The sequence below is a fragment of the Stomoxys calcitrans genome, chromosome 3, assembly GCF_963082655.1.
Source record: "Stomoxys calcitrans chromosome 3, idStoCalc2.1, whole genome shotgun sequence".
NCBI lineage: Eukaryota > Metazoa > Arthropoda > Insecta > Diptera > Muscidae > Stomoxys > Stomoxys calcitrans.
This window is the reverse complement of record NC_081554.1, coordinates 169,496,964-169,517,759: the sequence shown is the minus strand read 5'-3', so window position 1 is coordinate 169,517,759 and position 20,796 is coordinate 169,496,964. Positions and strand designations below refer to the sequence as shown.

The 20,796-nt window shown below is 40.0% G+C and overlaps 3 protein-coding genes across 5 annotated transcripts; 2 read left to right on the top strand and 1 right to left on the bottom strand.

The window, feature by feature from the left end:
- Nucleotides 1-3,893: 3,893 nt before the first annotated feature.
- LOC131996395 (uncharacterized) lies at nucleotides 3,894-6,742 on the bottom strand. Of its 3 annotated transcripts, none has more exons than XM_059366054.1 (3): nucleotides 5,904-6,742; nucleotides 4,195-5,804; nucleotides 3,894-4,118 (listed from the first exon to the last, which is right to left on the bottom strand). In XM_059366054.1, the coding sequence occupies exons 2-3, from the start codon at nucleotides 5,756-5,758 to the stop codon at nucleotides 3,898-3,900; spliced, it is 1,785 nt and encodes a 594-aa protein (XP_059222037.1). In that variant the 5' UTR covers nucleotides 5,759-5,804; nucleotides 5,904-6,742; the 3' UTR covers nucleotides 3,894-3,897. The 3 variants fall into 3 exon arrangements, with proteins under 3 accessions (XP_059222037.1, XP_059222038.1, XP_059222036.1); XM_059366055.1 differs by having other exon boundaries at nucleotides 6,685-6,742; XM_059366053.1 differs by having other exon boundaries at nucleotides 4,195-6,742.
- A 3,500-nt stretch (nucleotides 6,743-10,242) lies between these two features.
- Nucleotides 10,243-10,852, top strand: LOC131996211 (uncharacterized). The gene is made up of 2 exons (XM_059365681.1): nucleotides 10,243-10,302; nucleotides 10,358-10,852. Exons 1-2 carry the CDS (start codon nucleotides 10,243-10,245, stop codon nucleotides 10,850-10,852), a joined length of 555 nt encoding a protein of 184 aa, XP_059221664.1.
- A 3,380-nt stretch (nucleotides 10,853-14,232) lies between these two features.
- LOC131996210 (uncharacterized protein K02A2.6-like) lies at nucleotides 14,233-18,978 on the top strand. The gene is made up of 2 exons (XM_059365680.1): nucleotides 14,233-18,351; nucleotides 18,646-18,978. Exons 1-2 carry the CDS (start codon nucleotides 14,233-14,235, stop codon nucleotides 18,976-18,978), a joined length of 4,452 nt encoding a protein of 1,483 aa, XP_059221663.1.
- The last annotated feature ends 1,818 nt before the right edge of the window (nucleotides 18,979-20,796 follow it).

Here is a 20,796-nt window from a genome sequence, read left to right as displayed (position 1 = left end):
TAAATTTTCTGATTTACAATACATGGCGATCTTCGATACAGGCAGCAGGTATAATGTTGTCAGCGATAAAGTTTACAATGATCTAAGAAGACCAACTCTTAAGAAATCTGATTTTTATTTGGTTGGATTTGGTGAAAGGACTCTCAACAACCGAATAAAGCCGCTGGGAAACTTCACGCATCAAGTTGAAATCGACGAGGAGGACTACCAATTGACATTCCACGTAGTTCCAGCAAATTCTATGGATATCGACATGGTGCTAGGAAAGGATTTCTGCTCCGATGTTCGTGTTGAAATTACGGCGAATAGTTTAAAGTTCGAAAAGATCAAAGACGACGTTACCTCCCAGCAGCACAACATTATGCTCATAAGAACAGCTGACGAGCCAGAGAGTCAAGTAGACGTGAATTTAATGGCAAGTGATGGTGCAAAACTCGAAGTTATGAAGCTCATTGATAATTACAGACCTGAGAAGAACAAAACTACGAATGTCGAAATGAATATCATCCTGAGCGAAGACACTAACATATTTTCCAGACCTTGTAGATTACCAATGATTGAAAGGGAAGCAGTGGATGAGCAAGTGGACAAGTGGTTGGCTGATGGCATCATTGAGGAATCTGTGTCTGAATATAGCAGTCCAGTGGTGATGGTTAGGAAGAAGGATGGTTCGTATAGACTATGCGTTGATTTTAGACGCATGAATAAGATCATAGTTAAAGACCGATACCCCCTACCACTCATCGAAGATCAGCTAGACCGACTGCAAGAGGCTACGGTGTTCAGCACAATTGACTTAAAGAACGGATTCTTCCACGTGAGTGTAGCCGAAGCAAGCCGTAAGTACACCTCATTTGTTACTCACAACGGGCAATACCAGTTTTGTAAGGTGCCATTTGGTTTGTCAAACTCACCTGCTGTGTTCCAGAGGTTTATTAACACAATTTTTCGTGATTTGACACGAAGAGGTGTTGCACTTCCTTACGTCGACGACGTTATTATTCCATCGAAAGACGAAGACGAGGCCCTGCGAAATCTGAAGGAGGTAATACAAGTTTGCAAGGATTATGGACTTGACCTAAACTTGAAGAAAAGCCAATTTTTAGTCAGACGCGTGGAATTTCTTGGCCACGTAATCGAGAATAAGCAGATATTTCCATCGAACAGCAAGGTCGCCGCTATATTGAAATTCCCAATGCCGAAAGACGTTAAAGGGTTACAGAGTTTCCTAGGGCTTGCTAGTTATTTTAGGAAATTCATTCCAGATTTTTCAATATTGGCTAAACCTTTGAGCGACTTAACGAAGGCAGGAAGATTATTCGAGATGGGTCACGAACAGATTGCTACGTTTAACGCTTTGAAAAAGATTTTGTCAGAAGGACCCGTATTAAATATTTTTAATCAACGATACGAAACAGAAGTTCATACGGATGCATCGATGGACGGGTATGGCGCAATCTTATTGCAACGATCTCCAGATGACGACGGTTGGCATCCAGTATACTACATGAGCAGGAAGACGACGGACGCCGAAAGGAAATATTCCAGTTACGAGTTAGAGATACTCGCAGTTGTGGAGGCACTGAAGAAGTTCAGAGTATACTTACTTGGAATTCATTTTAAAATAGTATCCGACTGCAATGCATTCACCAAGACGATGGAGAAAAAAGATTTATGTACACGAGTTGCCAGATGGGTGTTACTGCTGCAAGAATTCGACTATGAAGTGGAGCATAGACCTGGTGTAAGGATGAAACATGTCGATTCATTAAGCCGATTTCCAATAATGACGATAGTGGAGGATAGTTTACTAACCAGATTGGAGAAAGCTCAACAACAAGACGATGAGTTATTGGCAATTATAAGCATTCTTCAAGAAAAAGACGTTCATGATAACTATTTCATGAAAGGAAATATTTTGTGCAGGTATGTTGATGACTATGAGGTAATGGTGATTCCTAAGGGAATGCAGAGGGAAGTAATACGAGCTGTTCATGAGAAAGGGCATTTTGCCAAAGACAAAGTCAAAGAGATTATAAGAAGGGAGTATTATATACCCAAATTAGAAGAGAAGGTCAAATATCATTTGCAGAATTGTATTCCATGCATAATGGCTAACCGGAAAAAAGGAAAACAGGAGGGCGAACTCCACCCATTACCGAAAGAGTTTCAACCATTGCATACCTACCACATTGATCATCTAGGACCATTGGAATCAACTAGCAAACAGTATAAACATATTTTTGCCGTGATAGACGCCTTCACAAAGTTCTGTTGGTTGTACCCAACAAAGACAACATCGACGAACGAAGTTTTATCTAAGCTGAAGTCGCAAAGTGTTCTATTTGGAAATCCCCATCAAATAATTTCGGACAGAGGAACTGCTTTTACCTCAGAGGACTTCAAACTGTATTGTGAGACGGAGAACATCAGACATTTCCTGATAACGACGGGCTTGCCACGAGCCAACGGGCAAATTGAGAGATTGAACTCGACGATTATAGCCGTTTTGTCAAAGTTGAGTATGGATGACCCTGCAAAGTGGTATCGACACGTTGCAAAAGTACAGCAAGTCATAAATTCGACAATTTCCAGAAGTATTAGCACTACACCTTTTGAACTAATGTTTGGAGTAAAGATGAGGACTCCCGAACAATCTGAAATTCTGAAGATGATTGAGGATGAGCTGAATTCGAATTTCGTTGAAGAAAGAAACTTTTACAGACAAGCTGCGAAAGAGCAAATTTTAAAAGTCCAACAGGAAAACAGATTGTATTACAATCTACGACGACGTAAGGCCACTAAATACCAAAAGGGTGACTTAATTGCTATAAAGCGCACGCAATTTGGTCCAGGCCTTAAGCTGAAACCGAAATATTTGGGACCCTACGAAGTGATGAGGGTAAAGCCAAATGATACCTACGATGTTTCCAAACGTGGTTCTGGTGAGGGACCGATGAAAACTACAACTTGTGCAGAATACATGAAGAGGTGGTGCGATTTTGAGGGCGAAGATGAAGAATTCGAGACGAATTCCCCGCAGGATGGCCGAATTGTGGGAAAAGTTTGAATGTATGTGTGTTTGGCTTTGGTAAACACAAAGACGAGTAAGCGAAGCACACAGAAATCAGTCTATCCGCAGCCGTGACGACGTAAAGACGCGAGTTAAAACCGAGCGCCATTCCATTGGTTTACATTGATTACTGTTTTACTTTTCTATTGATATCAAACATTTTATTGTACTTTACTCTTAAACTTTAACTAAATATAAATAAAATAAAGGGATTTAAAAGAAGAAGAAAAGTGTCCACAGTATAAAAGCCAAAGAGAAAATTAATAGTGTTCTTTAAAATTTTACCAATTATTTATTGCACTTAGACCACTCAATAATAAAGAGGGTGGCAGAAAAGAGAAATTTGTTTTAGGTATATAAGTTAGCACAACCCTGCTAGATCAACCATAACACTCAAATGAAGCAAGCGATATTGTTGGAGTCATATTGCACAGGCCGCACATTGGTTCAAGTTCATTGAACGAGCGGCTAAAAATAGAAGAAGTTGTCGAAGGACAATGAAACTTGGCACATAGGCATTTTTTGTTTGAATCAAGAAAAAATGGAAAAATCAAAATGATCCGCCCACTTTTACGCCCACCTCCCATACAAAGTAAAAATTAAATTTTGACCTACGGCATTGTTTTTTGGCACATAGCATTTTTAAACACTCAGAATCATTTGTGTGAAATTTGAAAAATATCCGCCCACTTTTAATTTTTAATGCATCAATTCAATTTTCACAAAAAGTAATTATTATAATTGTAGAATGGGCTCCTGAAAATATATACCTGATCCGCCCACTTTTACGGCCACCTCCCATAGAAAAAACATGAATAAATAAATTAAGCATAGTCTTTTAATAATTTTTTAACATCATTATCGTACTCCAATTTTTTGATTTGCAGCTTTGAGCGAAATCTATTTATAAATGGGTCTGAAGACAATAAAAGGTTATGCATTACATCTTCATTAGTGGCTACACGTCCAATTCTTCGCGAATGATGTAATCTATAGGCTCTATAATCTTTATTCCTCGCTTCCTGAGCTTCTTCGGACAGCATACCTGATACAAACAATCAATTAAAATGTAAAAAATGAAAATTAAATCATTGAATAAGGGCCTTTAAATAGAGACATACCTATTGGCAGAATAGCTTCTGCTATAATTTTGCTACCATGCACCAGAATCTTATGCACAGTTACAGGCATGTAGTACCAGCCATAGAGATCAACAAACAACTTGGCAGTATCCATGCAATATATATGAAATTTGCTAGTGTCGACTGCTGCATTACAATTTATTGCGGCCAAAATAATTTTAAATCTATGTATTAACTCTTCTTTTATTCCAATTACGTCTGCAGTTTTGGCTGGATTTTCGAAAAACCTTCTTGCCGTATTGCCATCGTTTGTTGTGCCCATACCTTGCTTCACCGCGTCCACATTTATGCCCAGTGTCAACTTTAATCTCTTCCCAATTTCAGCTTTATTTGCCGCCATTTCAATTTTTGTGTAACTATCTGTTCTCCATTTTTTGAAACTTAGACGGTAAGAAATGTGCAGAATGCACTCCATAAATTTGATTCTCGCATGCAAGGGAGAAATACCAAACGCAACTGCTTCTTCCGAACATTTCCTCAAAATCACCGCATCTAAATTATTCATTTCTGTGGGCTTTGCTCCACATATGAAGCAAACCGCCATAGATGAACTTCCAGAAATCGTAGTAGCTACTTTCCCATCAATCATTGTTAATTTCAGTGTGTGAGAAATATTGAAGTTTCTGCTATGCAATTCAACGACAGTATTTCTTAAATTTTTTATTTCGTCATTAACACGACTGACCTCTGAATTTATAACTTCAGCTGTTTCTTGTATAAATTCAAATTTTAACGGTCGGCAAAATCTAGTTGATGATGGCTCTGTATTTCTCCAGCACATTGTTGACATATTATTACGCTCTGTGAGGGTCAATGGAACAAGTGACGTTAAGAACATATATTTATCGGAGTCATTTGGATCTGTGAATTTTTGATGGTATTCACTGTGTCCCGAACTTCCGTCACAGCCCCATTTTGAGAACATTTGCAGTTCGTTGGGGAGTTCTGTCACCTCATTCTCGGTTTTTGTCATCAAAATCCTGGTTACTGTATGATCTAATAACTGTTGTAGAGAAACTTTGCTACAACTTTCTTGCACCTGAACATTTGCAGGATAGCATTTTTTTTTTGCTTCCAGTACCTGATGGTAGGATGGGTAAATGTCGAATCCAATTTCTCTAGCTGAACTGCGCAAAACCTCATATTGATGCTTTGACAACGAAGCATCAAGTATCAGCCCAAGTGCCTTCTCCGGGGTGAACGCCTTAATGGATTTGTCTAAACACTCACTTTTTTTTGCGGCAGACGATATCAACACCATTGAGGTGTTTTCACAAAAATCTTGTACCTTTGTCCTCTTTGTTCGCGGTTGGCAATCCTCGAAGGCTTTTGCTGGACGTCCACGTTTAACCATATTTGAACAGCTTGGTGCTTCATTGTTTGCGGTATATTTGCACACTTTGTAGACATTTTTCAGCCAATTTTCATTAAGATCAAGAAATCTGGTTTTTATGCGTCTTGCTTTTTGCCATCTATCTTTGAACTTTGTAAAAAAGTTTTTTTTCAAAAATCCAGTAAAGACTTCAACATCCTCAGCAGTCATTCCTTCATTGCTATTTGCAATGACTTCGACAGTAACATCAATATCACTGTTGTTATCAATTAATATTTCGCAAATATTTAAATAAGAAATTGTTACATTTTCCATAATTAATAAAATTAAATCTTGATATCACTTAAAAACACACCTCTTATCACTGCACTTGCCAATGTAATGTCAATTAGCATATCAATAATATTAGAAATGTATACCCAAAAGCAGAAATTTAAATCAGAAACTGTATATTGTTGTTGGTACTTAATGTATTACTTATTAAGCTCTAACGGAAAAGATTTTGTGCAATAAAGAGAGCAAGACATAATGTGTAGTTGTTATTGCATGCAACAACATAATAAATGAATGATAACACAGCACCTAATAGTCTATCGCTTGATCTTCTATTGTTGTTAACAGTAAAGAATTATGGCAACAACAACAACAAGCATGAACGAAAATTCACGTTTTCTTACTTTATCACTTTATAGTTTTTACTGTTTCTTTTGGAAAGGAGCAGGTATGAGCAGCTGAATTTTTTTTTAGCTTTTAGCTGAGACTTCAAGCTGTAATTTGACGTCTTTCGTTAAACAGCGCTCCACAGCGCTAAAAACATGCAGTCCACTGAAGTTGATGAACATTGAAATTTTGATGTTGTTTATATTTTGTTCTACGAAATTTTTTATGTGGCACTTTTTCCAACTTTTTTTAATGCAAATCTCATCTATGACAATTGCCATTTACGAAAATATACAACAAAGTCAAATGATAAGTTTACTGTGATTGTACCAAAAGATTGAATATACAGTAAATTTGCATGCCATTTTAAACAAGCGAACATATATGAACTTGGAGCGTGTCTGTCCAAAGAAATACTAAATATATCAGCCTAATATTACGGAATCATAATATTCAACTATCTGACAACAAAATACCAAAAAATTATCCAAATCGGCGAACATGAAAAAAATGAATTTCGGCCACTCTTGAACCAATGTGGGCCGTGATCATGGAAAATATCTTGTTGTTATTGTTGTTGTAGCAGTGTGTTATACACTGAGGCGGCAGCCCTTGCCGAAGAAGATCTCCATCGGGTCAATCCGGTATGTACAACCGGCTGCCATGGGATTGAAAATATCTTGTGGAGTGATGAAGCCAAAATAAATTTATTTGGCAATGACTATATCAGGAATGTTCGTCGCCCCAAGGGAAAGGAATGTCATGGATGGTTTATAAAAACAAACAGTAAGTCACGGGGGTGGCAACATAATGGTAAGAGGCTTTTTCTCTTGGTATGACTTTGGTGCAATATATCATATTACTGATACCGATTTGGATACAAAAACATATTAGAGAATACAATGCTACCTTATGCAGACAATGATGCGGAACACACATCCCGGTTCCAGTCAAATTATGCTTGACAGGCCTAGCCCCTCTACTGACTTGAATGCACAATATACTCAACAAATCTCATTATGAAAAAATAAACAGGTAAAAGGTTGTTATTCCCTACCGCCAAATTGTGGCAGCGAAATTTTTGTTTTTTTCCCCAAGGTGATCAGGTGTTTAGGGCCTGTTTTCCTTTTAAACACCTACTGCCTGCACATTTGTCACGAAAACAATGTGCTAGATAAGGATTGCTTAAGGAGTAGAGGTGGGGATTGGACTGGTGCTAGTGACCACTAAATGGAATGTATGGGGATGGCAGCCAGGTCCGGCACTGCCGAGACAGAGCTATACAACGTGTACATACTGCCGGTGGATTGTTGTGACCCAAAATAGTAATAGTAATAAACTAGTCTTTTTGTATTCAGCCTTTAAATTGCCAAACAAGTGTAAACCCCCCTTCATATTTCAATCCATTTACGTAAGATACAACCCTGTTATGAGAAGTGTCAGGAAGAGTAAGAGAAATGGAAGACATTAGTTTGTGAGTAACTACGGCACGGTGCACATTTCAACTCGAAAATCGGACGATTAAGCGACGATAAATCCTTTTTATAGGTTATGTTAGGTTGAAAAGAGGGTGCAGATATTAATCCGCCCCATGCCACTATGGACATACATCTAAGCCAGTAATCGGTTTTTTATACTTAATATTTATCTATTTCATTACTTTATTTGAATGAATTTAATTTAAGTTATATAAACAAAGCAGTTCGCCTATTTTTTTCAATTACGACAAAATGAACAGTAGTCGAATAAAATACAAAAAACCTTTTCCACAAGTTTATGGTGGAATTATAATGCCAGATAATTAACAAGCTAGCGACATATCTGATAAAAAAAAATAATTGGGATTAACATACTACTCAGTTACATAAATTAATAAATAAAATGTGTGAGCTCCTGTTTTAGTCAACATGAGGCTACTGGCAATTGACTGCTGAATTGCATTGCTCCAACATCCACCTTAAGCTTACAACTGTGAACCCAGTCATTTACCCCGGCGACACACAAGAAGTGCATGACATGCATTTCTCCAACACGCGCCGTATGTCAGGAGCCATAGTCACTTACACCATGCAAGCAATTTGAATCAGGTCTCAATATCAGAATATTAATAAATTTTGGACTATTGTAAAATTAGAACAAGTCGTGTAAACCAGAAACTCTATTACGAATTCCTCAATAACGTCGAGGAAATCCTTTTGTACATATGCGGGACAGATAATACTCCTTACGGTCAAATTTTACTTAGGGCTGTACGAAACAAAATCGATGGACAGGCCAATGAGGTCCTTAACATGTATGGCACCCTACTCAGACAAACGGACTGAAACATCTCTAATAATAGACTTACACAATATCAGGCAATACAATAAAGCTATTGAGCCATTCTACGGGGAGATAGATTAGAAATTCAATCATCTTTTTGTAATAACATACTTATTCATGAAAAAGAAACTGGTGTAATAAACACCAAAAAGTCCCTCTATTCCGAGATGTGTTTGAACTCCTTCCTTAGTGGCCTAAACGAACCACTAGGGTCCAGGGTAAGAGCTATGCAACCGCATTCACTGGCAGAAACATTATCTTGCTGTATCAAGGAACAGTCAAATACTATTCCCAATACAAATCGTATGAGAACCGCTTTCAGCAGATCAAAGCGACCCCAATCACACCAGTTTGACCGAAATTTTACCCCTCAGATTCCATCATTAAGACTCTCCCAGTAAAAGATACAGCACTGGTGCATTTATAGAACTGCGACGTCTCAATAAATGGTATAATATACCACGATGATACCGATGCATACTGTGACTAATTCCACATTCCAAACAGCAACATTTCCGTAAACTCCACAATCGAAATCCCTAGTCTTCAAAAACTCGAAGATTTTGACTTTCAAACCAACAACAGAATTGGCAACCTGGAAATAACCACTACAACAGTTCATTCGGTCACAACAACAACAACATTAGTCTATCTGTGATGAGGACGAAATACGTGGTGTTATAATTTTAAAGAAAGGAGCTAATGAAAAATACGGTTGTTGGAGTTAAAAAATAATTCTTCTTTTCTTGAGATTCACAGACGAAAAATTAAGTTAAAGACTTTGTGAGAAAAAATAAAGACAGTGCCGTGCCAGGGTTTGCCTGCCCCGTCACTAATTAGTGTCACCTTGTGACAAGACCCCATGAATTATCGGGATATTACCTTGATCGATTACTGGCAATACAACGCTGCAATATTCAATCTTGAATGAATGAAGTTGGTTGCAGCGGGGTTATAAGGAGAAGAAAATGGCAACATTGGAGTTGGCGCTTTACATCTTTTGATAGGCCAAATTGTCTACCCTACCTTTGGGTTGACGCAACTTTAAACAAAAAAAAAAATGGCAACATGGCGACATCCGATTATTTTTTCCTTTTTCGTCAATTGTCTGGCAAGTGAGGTGCTGCAAAATTACTTCGGGTACCATCGGAAGAAAACTAAAGTGAGGCTGATAAGAGACAGTGAATCATAGTCCAGAAGATCGGCTCAAGAGCAGTGCAGGGTGCGCAACGCAGGACAGGTAAGCCGTGTTGTTTAAATAATTCTGAAAGTTCGGTGTCTATAATTTTTGTCATTTACAGAACACATTGCCAAGAGACTGTGGCTGCCGTCTTTGCCGCGGGTGGCAACAACAACAGGTGCAAGCAAGCACGGTCACGTCAACTTGGTTTACTCAATGACCACACAACCAATGCTATGGCCACACATGATCAACGAAGGTAGCCACAACTTTGGCAGCACAAAACCAGGGTCCACGACACAATGTTAAAGCCACAACCGTAGCCTGAATATTTATCACATCGCCTGAACGCTAAAGTAAAGATCGTAACTCGATCGTGTAGAGATCTTGGTGGACGTGCTAGTTTCCAACAGATTCGTGAAAGATACATTTGACCTGGAATGAAGAAGCAAATGTTAAATTGGGTACGCGTCTGTCTTTCGTGCCAAAGATCCAAGATTAAAACATAACCGACTTCAGATATTACCTCACAATGTTAGATCGTTTTTCGCGTTGGCCAGAAGCAGTGGCCTTGAAAGACATGTTAGCAACAGTATTTTGGTCAAATTGGATTTCACGTTTTGGTTGTTCTAGGGTTATAACAACAGATCAAGGAGCCCAATTCGAATCTGGATTATTCAAAGCACTTGTTAATTGAACTGGATCTCAACGAACGAGGACAACAGCCTATCATTCCCCACTCAAACGGGATGACAGAAAGATGGCACAGATCTTTTGAAGCTGGATTAATGTGTCACAGTAATACGTCTTGGGTTGAAGTACTTCCTACGCTAATTATAGGTTTAATAACGGCTTTTAAAGAAGATCTACAAGCTTCGCCAGCTGACTTTCTATATGGCGGACATGTACGATTAGCCCACGAGTTCTTCAGCCAATCAAACATTCCTGCAGAATCTTCAGAATTTTTAAAGAAACTTTGTGATCATTGCAATTTCTTGCCAATAGTTCCAGTCTCGTCTCACAACAAGAGTAAAAAGTTCATATTTAAGAATCTTAAGGATTGTACTCATGTTTTTCTATGCACAGATGCTGTTAGAGAACCTCTTGAACCACCTTATGGTGGACCATTCGAAATAGTTTAAAGGATTTCAGAGCGAATATATGACAAGAAGAAGAATGTTAGCATATCCGTTGACCGCCTGAGACCGGCTTTCATCATCGATAATTCTGAACAACTGGTAAAAGAACATCAAGAACCTCAGCCAACGCAAGATGCAACGTCGAGATCTGAGACTATTCCATCATCGTCTCAAAACATGACGTCTTCAGTTCGAGATTCACCAGCGATTGATAATGAACTACTACAACTACCTTCCAGCACACAACCACGTCCATCTCGCAAAAGTGTGTCGTTCCAAGAACTTCCTGACTTGGTCACTAGAGAGGGGGGTGTATGTGGCAACCTCAAACTTGCCGACTTCTGAGAGTAAATGAGATAGAAACTCTTCAGCGGACCCTCCCCCTTACCCCTATTTTTAAAAACGCCAGATCTCGGAGATGGATCCTTCAATTTAAGCGAAATTTTCTATGGCACCTCATGGTACCCCAAAAACACGAAATTGGTATAACATTTTGGGGTCATCTTACCTGGGGGGACGGACGCCCTATCTCAAAACCTACCCGAACGGACATGTTTACCGACTGGGACAATATGGGTATCAGATGAAAGGTATTTAAGAGTAGAGTACGAATTTGGTAAAAAAAAAGAATGTCACCTTTAGTGAAAAGGGGTACCCCAACATTAAAAAAAAGAAAAAACACCCAGCAAGACACTTTTACTGCTTTGGGCAATATGGTTATCAAATGAAATGTATTTAAAAGTAGAGTACAAATCTGACATAAATTCCTTGGTAGCTGAGGCGCCCCCCATCACCCAAAAACCCCTCACCAGGACATATTTACCGATTGGGACAATATGGGTACGAAACGTAGGTTGTTTGGAAGTTGAGTACACATCTGTTATAAGAATTTGGTCCAAAGTGTCAACGGGCCCTCTCCAACTACAAAAACCGCCGGAACGGAATGAATCTCCAACGTCATAAATGGGTATAAAATGTAAGGTCTTTGCGAGTTGACTACGAATCTGATATACACATTTGGGACAGAGTCTGGGGTCGGCCCACCCACCTAAATACGCTTCAATAAGACGTGTATTTCGATGGGGATAATATTGGAAAGTACGAAGTAGTCACAACCATTATTTGTATTGCAACACTGTGTTCTCTATTCCCTTTTATGTATATTAGTTTTTACTATTCCTTTTGATATTTCATTCTTTATTGTATTCGCTATTTCATTGTACTCATATTCAAATTTACCAGTGAGTCTGGAATAAACTACAAATGAATTAACAACAGGTTATGGGCCCAGGCTCCGTTTTCAAGAAGACGCGTAAAGAATTAAATCGATTTTTATTTGCGAAGAGTACGGTTATGAAAAATAACTATGTCGGGCAACGTAATACGGATTGAGCCTTTAAATTCCCAGAATTACGATACATGGAAATTGCAAATTCGTGCAATTGTTATAAAAAATGACTTGTGGGCATATGTCAGTGGCGCATCACAATGCCCGTTAGCTGAAGCTGCCGAAATCGAGAAATGGAAGATCGCCGACCAGAAAGCTAGCGCGGATATTTTATCAATGGCACCATCGGAATTGGGGCTCATATCCGAATGTAAAACATCTAGGGATATATGGCTGAAATTGGAGTCCACATTCCAGTCGAAGGGGCCTGCCAGGAAGGCAACGTTACTAAAGCGTGTTGCTTTGGCACGTATGAAGGAGGGTGAGAGTGCTCGCGATCAGTGACCAAACTCAAAGAAATCAATGTAACCATCGGAGATGATTTACTGGCCATTTTGCTTCTGTACAGCTTGCCAGACTCGTTCGAGACATTTCGATTTGCATTGGAGACAAGGGATGCACTGCCAACGCCCGATGTGTTGAGAGTGAAAATACTCGAAGAGGACCAATCACGTAAAGCAAAAACAGAACGAGATGAGCAAAATGCAATGTATGTAAGGCCAAAGAAAAACAACGTCAACGGAAAATTTGAAAGAGTGGCGAGAGAGGATAAAGTCGAAAATGCAAAGGCACAAAAGCAAAGGCAAAAACAGGGTTGTTTCAAATGTGGAAGATTTGGGCATTATGCCAGAAACTGCAGATCAAAACAAAACGCAAACCATGCTGAGGAGAGCGAGGGCAGAAAAGAGAAGTCGCTGTTTGATTGTGTTGATGTGACATTAAATTGTTTTGACATCTCTAGCGAATGGTGTTTGGATAGCGGCTGCACCTCTCATATGAGCGCATACAAAGAAGGGTTTGTGAAAATGAAAAGCATAAGGAAAAGCTTATGTTTGGCAAACGGTGAGATGAGCGAAATATCTGGTATTGGTGACGTCAAAATAAAAGTTGCTAACAAAGGGCAAATGCAACCTTTTATAATAAGAGACGTAATGTATGTTAAAGATTTACGCACCAATTTGCTGTCCATCTCAAAACTGACGAACAAGGGATACCAGGTGCACTTCCATAGGGATGAAGCCTTTATAATGGACGGTAAAAATGAAGTTTGCAGAGCAACTCGTAAAGGTAATCTTTACTTTATAAACTCGATTGACTCTGTTAATTCAGCTGAAGAGAAAATAGGTGAGATCGACCTGTGGCACCAGAAATTAGGCCATCTTAATGAACATGATTTGAAATTGCTTGCCGATACTAAGGGCGCACATGGGATTGAAATCAAGAAAGGCCAACGATTGTCAACATGTGCGGTGTGCTTGAGTGAGAAACAGACACGAAATAGTTTCAGCAGTCGAGGTGATAATCGTACCAGTGAATTATTGGAAGTGGTTCTGTTAGGGGGTAACCCTACAAACATAATGCTTGCAACGTGCAACAGCGACGACATGAGACGATGGTAGAAAGAGACGCTCATACTTTGCAACCGCCTCGCACAAGCGTCACTTAATTTTTTGCATTCCTTTGTCTAGCTTTGTAGAGTTAAGTAGTATTTGTGCAACAGTCAACTTAAGCGATAATAAATCATTTCATTTAATTAGTTATTAGAACTAAAGTGTTTTATTCAACATAAAAGCACAACAATAGTGGCGACGAGGATAGTCGAGAACATACATCAAGGAATTCCACCCCACTAACACCAATAGTGGTGACGAGTATAATCGAAAAAAAAATACATCAAGGAATTCCACGCTACTATCAACAATAGTAGTGACAAAGATTTTCGAAAACGGATTATCAAAGTTTTTACGCCACAACGCAATAGTGGTAACAAAAAAATTGTCGGAAGAAATTACACCACTACAACAATAGTGGCATCAGTGCAAATTCAGCTACACACTACAACAACATTGTGGTGTCGGGGAAGCATCGGTAAATTTCAGGAATTTCATCACACCCCAACAGGAATTTCATCACATTCCAATAAGAATTTCACAACATGACCGACGAGAAAATTGTTAATCTGTTGGCAGAACAGCAAAAGGCTATGAATTTGCAAACGCAATTGCTTCAACAACTTGCAGAATTTGTCAAAGGAAATGAAGCATCCGCATCAAAGACGAATTCACAAACAAATTCACAAGCAAATTCATGCACGTCGAAAGCTGCACTCATGGAATCATTGGCACACTCAATGACTGACTTTGTATATGAGCCAGAAAGTGGTCTGATTTTCCAAGCGTGGTACAACCGTTTCGTACATGTGTTCGAAAAGGAAGCGAGTTCTCTAGAGGAACATGACAAAGTGGCTCTTCTCTGGAGAAAGATGTCGAACCAAGTGCACGAACGATTCACCAACTACGTTTTGCCAAAGAAACCTACAGAAATGTCGCTTAGTGATACAGTTGACAGACTCAACAAGCTTTTCGGAAAAACGGAAACTCAAGTCGCACAACGCTACAGGTGCTTACAACTTGCAAAGGTAGACAACGAGGACTTCAAAGAGTATGCAAGTCGCGTCAACTTGCAGTGCGAATTGTTTAAGATGAATGAATTGCAAATCAATCAATTCAAGTGTCTCATCTTTGTGCTAGGACTCAAGTCTAGCAGAGACAATGACATTCGCATACGTCTTCTCAAAATGCTCGATGAGGAAAACGACAGCATGAACTTGGACAAACTGGTAGACGCAACACAAAGGATCCTTGATCTAAAAGCTGACAACACGCTGATAGAACACCAACCAAAGGTAATATGTGCTGTTAAGAAACCGAAAGCCGATCCAAATCATGCAGACCGAAAACCAAAAACACCTTGCTGGTTTTGCGGAGATTTACACTACGTAAAATACTGCCCTTACCGAGATCACAAGTGCACCAGATGTCATCAGAGAGGCCATAAGGAGGACTATTGCAAAAGTCTAAACACATCACACAACAACAACAAACATTCGAAGAATGCCAAAAAGACGAAAAACAGTTTTCGCACAAAAGCCGTGTTCACAACCAAGCAGCTCAGTTTTCAAAAACTCCGTAAGTACGTAAATGCCAATTTCAACAACAAGCCTGTGAAGCTACAAGTGGATACAGCATCAGACATTTCCATCATATCGAAATCAACTTGGGAACAAATCGGTGAACCAGAAGCTCACACCACCACAGACAGCGCTAGTGACGCTAACACTAACAGCATCAAACTTCTCGCAAAGTTCAACGTAGACGTCACTATCAACAACACCACCAAGTCTTTACAATGCTACATCACAGACGTTGATCAACTCAACATCATGGGTATCGACTGGATACAAGCATTTGGACTTTGGGACAAACCAATATCGACGTGGTGTCGTCAAATATCTTTTGATGACGAAGTCGCAGCATTGAAATCAAACTATCCAGTCGTGTTTGACAACTCAACGCTTGGTCTCTGCACCAAGACAAAAGTCAAAATTCAATTACTGCCCAACGCAAGGGAAATTTTCGTTTCAAAACGTCCAGTACCGTATGCGGCAAGTATTGAAATCGAGAATGAACTGGACAGGCTACAAAAGGCAAACATAATCACACCTGTGGACTCTTCAAGGTATGCAGCTCCAATAGTAGTGAGCAAACGGAACGGAAAGATTCGAATTTGCGCAGATTACTCAACTGGTCTAAATTCGATCGTCGAGCCAAATCAATATCCGTTACCTACCCCGGAGGAGATACTTTCGGATTGCCACAACGCTTCTATTTTCAGTCATCTTGATCTATCAGACGCCTATCTTCAAGTGGAGGTCCAAGACGATAGTAAGGAGCTTCTTACTATTAACACCCACAAGGGTCTGTATAGATTCAATCGTTTGACCCCAGGCATCAAATCAGCACCAGGGGCATTCCAGCGAATAATGGATCAACTTTGCAGTGGCATTGAAGGCGCAAAAGCATACATTGACGATATCATGCTAGCCAGTAAGTCAATTTCTGATCACATTACTAATCTCAATTTGCTTTTACAGAGAATTCAAGAATTTGGTTTCAAACTCAAATTTGAAAAATGCCAATTTTTCAAAAACCAAATTACATATCTGGGACAAGTTATTGACAGAGAGGGAATTCGACCAGATTCCAACAAGATCAGCGCCATACAAAACTTGAAGGTACCCCAGAATATCACCGAAGTTCGAAGTCTATTAGGTTCCATCAACCATTACGGTAAATTTGTCAACAACATGAGGAATTTACGCAAACCTCTTGATGACCTACTGAAGAAAGACCAGAAGTTTCAATGGACTCCAGAATGTCAAAATTCATTGGACGAGTTCAAGAAGATTCTTTCATCGCCTCTTCTTTTAACTCATTACAACCCTGACTTACCAGTACATGTTGCAGCCGACGCTTCTTCGCATGGTATTGGTGCAGTGATATACCACACATTCCCGACCGGTGACATGAAGGCAATTCATCACATTTCAAGATCTCTCACACCGGCAGAGAGGAACTACAGCCAAATAGAAAAGGAAGGTTTAGCTCTAATCTTCGCGGTACAACGGTTCCATAAGATGTTATTTGGGCGCAAGTTTTTCTTGCACACAGATCATAAGCCCCTACTAACGATCTTCGGCTCAAAAAAGGGAATCCCGGTGTATACCGCAAACCGACTTCAACGTTGGGCTTTGATTCTTTTGGCATACGACTTTGACATCTCATACACCAACACTAAAGACTTTGGTCATGCAGACGTTCTTTCCAGACTCATCAGTGACCATGAGAAACCATCCGATGACTACATCGTGGCCTCCGTGTCATTCGAGAAAGATGTACGACATGAACTAACTGAGAGTATGGCAGCAATTCCAGTTTCGTTCGAGATTATAGCCAGCGCTACAGCCAAAGACGATGTTATACAACATGTCATCAAATATCTCAAAACTGGTTGGCCAGAAAGCAGTAAGAACATTGACCCTGCCGTCATTCCTTTCTTCAACCGCAAGGAATCGCTCGCGATGGTAGATGGCTGTCTAATGTTCAACACAAGGATCGTGGTTCCAGGCATATTTCACCAGAAAGTTCTCAAACAACTTCACAGAGGACACTTGTCTTCCGAAAGGAGCAAATCGATAGCACGAAGTTACGTGTATTGGCCAAACATTGACAAACATATTGAGGAATATGTTCGAAAATGTCTAAACTGTCAAAAAGCAGCAAAAAGTCCTGTAAAGACCAATCTTTGCTCTTGGCCAATTACGTCTCGCCCACTTGAGAGGATACACATCGATTACGCCGGTCCTGTCAATAACAAATATTTCCTGGTAATCATCGACTCATATTCGAAATATCCAGCGATATATGAAACATCAACAATTACGTCATTCGCAACCATAAGGATACTTACCGAATATTGTGCTTTGTTCGGTAATCCAGAACAAATTGTTTCAGACAATGGCACCCAGTTTTGCTCTGAACAGTTTCAAACATGGTGCAAAGAAAGAGCGATCGTACATACAAGAACAGTGAGATTTCACCCCAGCTCTAATGGACAAGCAGAACGTTTCGTCGACACGCTTAAACGCGCATTAAAAAAGTTCGAAGGGGAAGAAACTACCAAAGCGCTTCAAACGTTCTTAGAAGTATATCGTTCAACGCCAAATCCTAACACACCTGATTCGAAGACTCCAGCCGAGACCTTCATTGGCAGAAAAATGAGAACAGTCTTTGATGCTATCTTGAAACCAACTCCAAGCCAACCGAAATTCAATGAACAAATGGAGAAGGAATACAACAGGAAGCACGGTACACGTCCTAGATCTTTCAACCACGGAGATCTAGTCTACGCCAAAAACTTCAAAGGCAACAAAAGTTCTTGGGTTCCTGGAGAAGTCATCGAAAGAATTGGTAAGGTAGTCTACAATACATTAATCGAAGTAGGAAACAGAAAAATACTCGTTAGAGCACATGCCAATCAACTGCGTTCAAGAGATGCAGGCACATCCAACAACGAAACCTCTTCGTCAGTATTACCACTGGACCTTCTACTGGAAGAATTCAACATATCACCTATACAGCCGAATGAAGATTTTGCTACACCACCATCTTCACCAAATTGGGCACCGCAACGTATAGTTACCAGAAGACAACCTGTAGATCCAATATCACGCTCCCCGCTTCAGATTTCAGAAGGGAGATGTTAGGGGGTAACCCTACAAACATAATGCTTGCAACGTGCAACAGCGACGACATGAGACGATGGTAGAAAGAGACGCTCATACTTTGCAACCGCCTCGCACAAGCGTCACTTAATTTTTTGCATTCCTTTGTCTAGCTTTGTAGAGTTAAGTAGTATTTGTGCAACAGTCAACTTAAGCGATAATAAATCATTTCATTTAATTAGTTATTAGAACTAAAGTGTTTTATTCAACATAAAAGCACAACAGGTTCATAGTGATGTCTGTGGCCCCATGAGAGTTAATTCACATTCGAACGCAAGGTACTTTGTCACTTTCATCGACGACTATTCTCGATACTGTGAAGTCCATTTCTTGAAGCAGAAATCTGACGTGCTGAGTGCTTTTAAGAAATTTAAGAGTTCATCGGAACTATTAACTGGCAAGAAGATTAAATTTCTCCAATCGGATAACGGCACCGAATATCTAAATAAAGAATTCAATGATTACCTGGAAAAGGCCGGCATTAGAAGAAGGTTGACGGCACCTCATACGCCGCAACAAAATGGCGTGTCGGAGAGGAAAAACCGGACGTTGCTATAGATGGCTAGGTGCATGATGAAACAGGCAGGAGTACCTCCGGTATTTTGGGCGGAGGCCGTAAACACCGCTAATTATTTAAGAAATCGATGTCCCACTAGATCATTGAATGGAAAATTACCAATAAAACTTTGGACAGGTAAGACTCCATCGATTAAACACTTGAGAACTTTTGGCACCCGGGCATACGTTTTGATCAAGGATAAGACGAATGGGAAATTGGATTCGCGTTCTGATGAATGTATTTTGGTGGGTTACTCTGAAGAGGCGAAAGCATATCGTTTGTGGTTGCCAAAGAAACGTCATGTGATTATTAGCCGTGACGTCAAGTTTACAGAAGACTTTTATGGAGAAGCGTTTGAGCCAATAATCAGAGAAGACTTGGAGCCACAATACGAGTATGAAATGCCAATAGGAGAACAGGAGTACCCGGAACAGCGAGAACGACAGTCCCAGACATCATCTCAAAACGCGAATGATACATTTCAGACCCAGAACACAAATGCTGACGCCATAGAGGATAGTGAAGAGGACATGGATGATTTCGAGGGGTTTGAAGATTGCGAATTCATTAATGCCGTTTTTAACGACGAACCTACTACCTGTTGCGAGGCGATGAATTCCCCAGATGGTCTCAAATGGCGACTGGCAATTGAAGACGAATTTTTAGCACAGATATTAAATGGTACTTGGGAAATTACCGAACAACCAGATGACAAGAAGGTGATTGCCAATAGATTCGTTTTTCGCACTAAAATGGACGATAAGAAGAAAGCTCGTCTAGTCGCAAAAGGGTGCTCCCAACGGCCAGGGGGGCCTACTCACCCGTCGTTCGATCGTCGACCATTCGACTAATGTCTGCTGTAGCTGTCGAAAATGACCTGGAAATCCATCAGATGGATTTTGTGACAGCATACCTGAATGGAGATCTTAAGGTAAGAGTCTTCATGCATGTACCTGATTATTTGGAGGAAGTCTTGCACAAATTGTCACGAGGAGAAACGGTTGGAACAAGCAAGGAGAAGAATCAGAAAGCCGTTGAAATTGCGGAAGCGTGGCTCAGGAATTTGAAGAAATATAAAAATCCAGTATGCAGACTCGTCAAGGCAATATATGGTCTACGACAATCAGGCCTACTGTGGTACCAGAAACTGAGTCACAGATTACAACAACTTGAATTAATACCATCGAAACAGGACCCTTGCTTATTCATAAACAGGAAAGGTGAGAAGATCACGCTAGTCACTGTTTACGTTGATGATTTATTAATAGCCACGGACGATAAGGAACAGCTATGCCACATAAAGAAGTCTTTGGCAGAATCCTTTGAGATGAAGGACCTTGGGAGGGTCAGCAGATGTTTGGGCATAGAATTTGACCAGGATTTGGAGAATGGTCAAATGTCATTAAAGCAGAAGGAATATACCGAATCCGTTCTTGCACGGTTGTGACACCTTTAGAACAACAATGTAAATTAGATAAGCCTTTAGAACCTGATGCGACAATAATGCGAAAACATCCCTACCAAAGCTTGATCGGTGCCCTTATGTATTTGGCAGTCAGCACTCGGCCTGATATAGCGTACGCCGTAAATTTCTTAAGCCAGTTTAATTCGAATTACAATACTGAACATTGGAAGGCCGCCAAGAGGGTATTACGCTATCTTAAAGGGACGATCGATCATGGACTAAAGTATACCAAAAGCAACATTCAATTGTATGCGGTTGTGGACGCTGATTGGGGTTCCAATCTCTCCGATAGACGCTCCTACTCCAGATTTGCCTTCATAATGTCTTCCGGAGCAATCAGTTGGGAAGCTCG